The sequence below is a fragment of the Myxine glutinosa genome, chromosome 6, assembly GCF_964187855.1.
Source record: "Myxine glutinosa chromosome 6, kmMyxGlut1.1, whole genome shotgun sequence".
NCBI classification, from domain to species: Eukaryota; Metazoa; Chordata; class Myxini; order Myxiniformes; family Myxinidae; genus Myxine; species Myxine glutinosa.
Genome location: NC_136266.1, coordinates 177,880,536 through 177,887,748, shown reverse-complemented (window position 1 = coordinate 177,887,748; position 7,213 = coordinate 177,880,536). Strand labels below are relative to the sequence as shown.

The window sequence follows — 7,213 nt, the reverse complement described above, 5'->3', positions numbered from 1 at the left end:
GGTACTCATGTTGCCGACCTTATAAGGACATGCTGAGTCCCCACCCACCTGGTGTTACATAACAGCACCGCAGGATATCACTTATGATCTTAAGCTAGCCACCTTAACCGTTAAGCCAACTCCAGGTTGATTGCGAGACTAGGGAGCAATTGTCCAACTTTTGCTGGCAAGAATGTAACCGTTTGAAGCCATGATTTGGGGTGTGGGCAATTTTGTATAAATAAATAAATAAATAAATAAATTCAGAGGAGATTTTGCCGAGTTTAGGGGTGAATTGTCCGGCACCCCCATTTATTTTGGACATTGTAGGAAAGAGTTGAACAACCTCCAATAAATTACACAATTGGCCATTATTTTTTTGGAATTACAAAAAAAAACAAGGTGGGATAACAAAACGTGAGCCGAGCAGCAATTGTTCCAATAAGATAAAGTTCCACACCCGCTGGAATCGTCTCGTGCTAATATAGTCTCCTATCTAAGGAATCAATTAGCTATCAGGGGTGCAATACTGGCCGGGATGCAAAAAAGACCGACCAGCAGAGATGTACAATATTTTATCTGTGCATTTTATTTGTTGCTGAAAGTCTATTTTTACCTCATTATACAAACTATTCTTTAAAATTGAAATTTCAACCTTATGACAATATGAAGTATAAATCATCTCAAAATGCAGAACCCATCCATGTCCGCTTTTGTCCTCGAGCTTACTTGACGAAGACAACAAAAAAAGGTATAGGAAAGTAAATTTTATTAATTGGTGTTCTCCATGTTCTCATAATGAAGGTTTGTGGAAAATTTGATGACAAAAGCTCAGATGGTAAAAAAAGGTTATGGCCTCACGCACACACATGCACTCGCACTGCTGCAAAACCTGCCTTCCGCTGCACAGGGGGCCAGACTAACCAGATGTTTTTGTTTTAATACCTGTGTCATGCTCAGATTTACTTTGAATCACTGATTGTTAACATTTAATTTGCTGCATGTAAGTATTTATTTGGAGGGGGTAGGGAGGGAGAGGGTGGAGTAAAATGTACATGTGCTGAAATAATATGACAATAATGTGATAGATCAGCAATGTCAGAAAAGGAAAACCCTACACAGCAGCCGACATGTATATGGATAAATGAGGAAATAACCTTTTAGCAGAGACAAAGTTAATGTTCATCCATAGATCACGACAGTGTGGTTATGTACGGGGTACATCTAGCGACTGTTCGTGACGCGCAGAACACCACGTAACAGTTTAAAGGAAGAAAAAGCATGGGATTCACGTGGTGGAGGCCACACTGTGCTATTACTGCCATACGAGTATGGAAAACGCAGCACCCAGACGCCATCTCTCGGAAGCTCCACCTCGGGTTGTTCTGGCACAAAGGTTGGACATGGTGGAGGTCCTGCTTGTACCTGCACATAAAATAAGACTCGGGTTAGATTAGCCAGTCTTACAATGCCACTAGTACATCTATCATGTTTTCCATGTTCATTCTATGTTCAGCGATCATGCCGATCAATGTTTACCCCTTCCAATTTTGATGACGTTTAACATGAAACGATTCCATGAATAAAAAGTGTACAGAAATTAAGCTTTGTGTCTCTTCGGATCATAGCGTTACAACTCAAATTCGACATTGTACTCCCCATAAGGGTCACACCTTTGGGCTTCAACTTCAGCGGTTAAAGGTTTAGCCGCAATGGCTGAAGATCCCAAACTAAAAAGGAAAACCAGACTTACTCTCTTATGAGCATTAATTGAACGAGTCCAAGACATTAAAAAAAAAAAACATGCACTTCACATTGTCACGCGTATGCCACATCACAGGTTCAATAGACAAAGTCACGGAAACCCGGCACGGAGAGAACATGGGTACCACTGAGTGTATTCCGACAGGAATTCCACCATGCCACCGCAATAACAATCAAAAAGGTCACTGTATCATCACATCACATATTATATTAACTTGTGTCATTTATTTATTAAACTAGTACACCCACCCCTGTGGGAGCAGCAGGAAGGGTCATGTAATTTTTCTCTCTGGGGTATATAGATTGCAGTAGATCTTTAGCATGTAGTGGACACGATAAGCATAGAACGTATCAAGGATGTCAGGATTCCTCCAAATTGCTTTCAGTTTAGTGTTAAACAGCAGTAGTGACCGTTTAAACAGGTAATCATACAGGTCTGTGGTTAGGCAAAGTAAAATAAATTATTCGTTTCTCATCCCCACCAGCTTCCTTTTTGATGGCCGCCTCCTTTTTTTGATATTTACTATTTTCTTTCCAGATCTTAACAGAAAAAAGAAAAAAGAAAAAAAAGTCCCACGGGTCCTAAAATCCTGCTCTGTCGCTCTATCTCACCCTCTCTCTGATCTCTTCACCCTCTCTTTTGTTGAAGGTCATCTGCCATCTGCTTGGAAATCAGCCAACATTACCGCTTTACCTCCCCCCGCCCGCCTCCCGGATATCAATGGGATACCGGAGGACAGTCCAGAGTCCATTCACAGCTAGCTCTCACTTTGGAATAACTATTCCCAGTATCCATCGATCATTCGTTCAACTGTCCTGTGGTGTCTGAAATCCATGTCACAATGTGTTTAAGGTGTCATTCAGGACAAAAGTTGTCCTATACTCACAAAATGCCATTTAATTTTATTGAGCTAAAAGTGTACATTTGTATTCTACATGTGCATACTGTGACAAATATGAATATGAATACTCAAACGTCATTACAACAGAAGACCGAAATGTATTTGATTTCCAGCTTCCAAATAAGACCATACCATAAAATAGAGTCATCTCTTCAATAGAGTCAATTTCCCGACCCGGATCTCAGTCAACGGAACATCTTCTCTTCTGGACTTGGTTATGACTAACTTCCCTGAAAATGTCTGCTGCTCTTCTTCTGCTCCGATCGGATCATCTGATCATGTCCTTGTTAAAGTGGACATCTCTCTGACCATCCTCAGGGAGCCTGCTCAGCGTCGACGAGTCTGGCATTTCACTCAGGCCAACTGGCACGGTCTTCAAGCAGCCATCAATCATCTGGACTGGTCTCCCATCTCTACCACCTCTGACATCAACTCATCCTGGGAATTCTTCCAAAGTAAATTGCTCTCTCTCATGCACAGATTTATCCCATCTCGTCTTCAGTTGTCATACCCTTCCTCCCGTCCATGGTACACGGAATCTTGTGGTGAGGCTGTTGCCCAGAAACAACTTGCCTTCGTCTCCTGGAAAGCAAATCCAACGGAAGGAAATCTCATTTCCTTTCACAAAGCCCGAAACAAGTGTGTGTCCACCCTCAGGAGAGCCAGGAAACAATATCTCTCCGTTCTCAAGACCGAACTCTCTTATCTGTCTCCCTCTTCCAAATCCTGGTGGCGTCTGGTCAAATCCGTTTCTGGTGTTTGTTCCCCCTCCATCCCCTCCCTTACCTCAAACGGCTACACAGCTGACTCCGCACGTGAAAAAGCTGAATGCCTCAACTCTGTGTTTGCCTCTAAATCTTGTGTCCCAAACCCATCCCTCTCTGTACCCACCATACCCAGTCGTACCCTGCTGCTCCTGGACTCCGTGTCCTTTCCTCCTGACAAGGTGGAAAAGTTTCTGTCAACCCTCGACTCTGATTCTGCAACTGGACCCGACGGCATCAGCCCACGGGTCCTAAAATCCTGCTCTGCTGCTCTATCTCACCCTCTCTCTGTTCTCTTCACCCTCTCTTTTGCTCAAGGTCAACTGCCATCTGCTTGGAAATCAGCCAACATCACCGCTTTGCACAAAAAAGGTGCAAAAACAGATCCTAGCAACTACAGACCAATCAGCCTTCTCCCAATTATCAGCAAAGTCATGGAATCCATCATTGCTTCGGATATGAAATCTTTCCTCTTCTCCAATGGCTTGATCTCTGATCATCAATTTGGTTTCAGACCAGGTCACTCTACTCTGGACATGCTGCTTCTGCTGTCTCAACAATGGATGGAGGTCCTCAATGCCAAACAGGAAATTAGAGCTGTCTCCCTCGACATATCACGTGCCTTCGACACGGTCTGGCACCCCGCTCTGCTCACCAAACTCTCCTCCTTTGGTATCCATGGAAATCTCCACGCATGGCTGGCGGACTTCCTCTCTAGCCGTCGTCAACGTGTGGCCCTGAATGGGTTTCTCTCATCTCCTCTTCCTGTTCAGGCTGGAGTTCCCCAAGGCAGTGTTCTGGGCCCCGTGCTTTTTCTGGTCTTCATCAATGATCTCTCTGACTCTCTCGAAAATCCTCTCTATCTCTTTGCTGATGACTCCACTCTCTGCCGCTCCATTCCTCTTCCCTCAGATCGGCAGTCTGCTGCCTCCTCACTCTCTGAAGACCTGGACAAAATCACAGACTGGTCAAACAAGTGGAACATGTCTTTCAATCCTGACAAATCTCACACTCTTACTATGTCTCTCCGAAAAGATCGACTGGACAACCCTCCCATCTACTTTCTCAACAATCCTCTCCAAGAAGTTCTGTCGCTCAAGATTTTGGGTCTCACTATCTGCCATGATCTTTCTTGGGAAAACCACATTTCCAAGCTGGCCTCCAAAGCCAGTCGCCGACTGGGCATCCTCCGTCGTGCGAAGTCCTTCCTCGGCACACCTGAGCTCCTCACCACATACAAGGCTTTCATCCGCAGCTCAATGGAATACTGTTCTCCCCTATGGGCCGGTGCTCCTGCCTCACACCTAGCTCGGCTTCACGCTGTTGAAACCAAAGCTTTCAGAATTATTGGAATCTCCCGCGATGAAGCTATCTCTGAGGGCCTTTCACTCACTCACCGCAGGCAGGTAGGTGGTCTTTCTGTCTTCTACCGACTCCTCTCCGGCCTTGCACCCCCAGCTCTCTCTGTGCTCTGTCCCCCAAATATTCCTGCAGGTCGCACAAGATCTGCCAGCAACCCTCTGATGGTTAAACTGCCGAAATCTCGGCTCTCTGCTCACCTTCACTCTTTCATTCCTCTTTTCTCCCGCCTCTGGAACAAACTCCCTCACTCCCTTCAATCCCACTCCTCCCTCCAGGTCTTTAAAACAGCTGTTCACCACCATCTCTTATCTTCCCCCATCCAAAACCTTGATCTTTTCTACCCCCGCTAATTCACCCCAGATCCACCTTGTTTGAAATTCCAACTTCTTTCCTGGAAGTCCTGGCAGTGTCCATATGTTTTATACCTCTCCCACCGCCCCCTTCCCACGCCCCCCCCCCTCAAAGCCCTCGCCCTCTCTCAGATCTCTCGATGTCTCCATGTCTCTCGGTCCCTGCTCTCAAATGTTGTGTTTGTGTCCTTCCCCCTCTCTCCCCATCTTGTCTACCGCTCCCTATGTTATATGTTTTATGTGTCGGTTTGTCTTTCTGTGTGATTAATGTTCGCTCTTTCACGAGCCTCGACCTTGTATACAAAAAAAAAAAAAAAAAAAAAAATCTCCATCACTCATACGTTTATGCTTTCCATAAATCTCCATCCCCTTACCTGTGGTGAAAGGAGCAAGTGCACTGGTGCATCGGGCACAACCACAAATATGCGCATGAGTTGAGCATGCACAGGTTTGGCTCCACGACCTTGGGTTGGTGATGCTATGTACAGTGGCATGTCAGAAGCAAGAGCACGTCCAGCAAACTCCCTGTAGCCACTTCCTGATGCCACTTTCATGACTTTGTCAGGTGCAGATGACATGAAGCGCCTTCCACGCGGATCTTCATATTCAAATCCAACGTAGGCCCTGAAGTAGCAAAATAATACATGAGCACCCTACTACAACAACAACAACAACAACAACAACAACATGCATTTTAAGGCCATTTTCCCTGCAAGAGCAGGGGTTAGCCTTGTGGTCCCCATGACAATCTTCTCCATTTTGCCCTATTTTCTGCATCTCCCATCTCCCCTTGTTAAACCCCTTGCCCGCATTTCTTCTTCAACCATCTTTAGCCAAGTCTTTTTCGGTCTTCCCCGTCCTCTACTTCCTTCTACATTCATTTCCATCACTCTTCTCAACCAGTCACTTTCATCCTTCCTCAACACATGACCAAACCATCTCAACCTGTTCCTCTTCACAGCATCCATCACAGGCTCTATTCCCATCATCTTTCGCAATTCATCATTTGTCTTCCTCTCTCTCAACGATACTCCACACATCCACCGAACCATTCACATTTCCACCCTTTACAGCCTTCGTTGCTGCTCGACGTTCATTACCCATGTCTCGCTCCCATAAATCATAACATTTCTCACACATGCAGCATACACCTTTCCCTTCAGCTTCAATGACACTCCCCTCCTCGTCAGCACGCCAATGAGTTCCCGAAACTTCTTCCATGCACATCTCACTCCAGCAACCGTTGCCGAGTCTGATCCACCTTCTCCATTCAGCATGTCTCCTAGGTAACAAAAGGTTTTCACACCTTCCAGCTTCACGCCGTCTCCAAGATCAAACTCAATATTTCCTCCATCTGCAGCTCCCTCTGTGCACACCTTACACTTGAATGTAGCTGCCACACTTGTTAATGACCCTCTCAAACCACTACATTTTTGATGAACCCACTCAGCGCACATTGTACATTGAATGGAATTCACTCCGACACCCTTCCTGCACACAGCACACGGCCACTTCCCAGTTCTTTCCACCTCACCACATGCTTTACCACTTGCCATCACCTTCATTTTTCTGATATTCACCTTCAGACCTTTTGTCTCCATACATTCCTTCCACTTGTTCATCTTCTCCTTCAGTCCATGCATACTTTCTGCAATCAACACCAGATCATCTGCATACAACAACTCCCCTGGTAAACCCTCCTTTACGTTCCGAGCCAGCACCTCCATCACAGCTACAAATAGTAGTGGACTTAGTACCGACCCCTGATGCACTCCCACCTTCACCTCAAACTCACCACTGTTCCTGTCCTTCGTCCTTACAGCTGTGCGCTCTGGTCTCTGTTTTCTACCACCTCCATTCTGGTCTCACACACTCTGCCCTTTCTGTGTTTAATCCTCCCCCAGGTTTCTGCAGGGGGCACATGGTCTGTTAGTAACCCCCTTCTGGGAAAACTCCCAAAATCCAGACTCGCTACTCACCTCTACCCACTCATTCCTTATTTTTCCCCACCTGCAGAACCAACTTCCCCAATCTCGACAATCCAATTCTTCCCTCCAGGGCTTCAAAAGACAGATCTTCACCACCATTTCAG

The 7,213-nt window shown here is 45.8% G+C and overlaps 1 protein-coding gene across 4 annotated transcripts in view; it reads right to left on the bottom strand.

The window, feature by feature from the left end:
- Positions 1–549: 549 nt before the first annotated feature.
- SMG8 (SMG8 nonsense mediated mRNA decay factor) overlaps positions 550–7,213 on the bottom strand; it is an 83,906-nt gene continuing 77,242 nt past the window's right edge. For 2 of the 4 annotated variants that reach the window (XM_068118935.2, XM_068118937.2), the window contains exons 10-11: positions 5,496–5,745; positions 550–1,404 (exon numbers count right to left, since the gene is read on the bottom strand). In XM_068118935.2, coding sequence (XP_067975036.2) covers positions 1,204–1,404; positions 5,496–5,745 — 451 coding nt within the window. In that variant the 3' untranslated portion in view covers positions 550–1,203. Of the gene's footprint in view, positions 1,405–5,495; positions 5,746–7,213 lie in introns of those variants that run through there. The other 2 variants (XR_013623914.1, XM_068118938.2) reach the window with 2 other exon arrangements.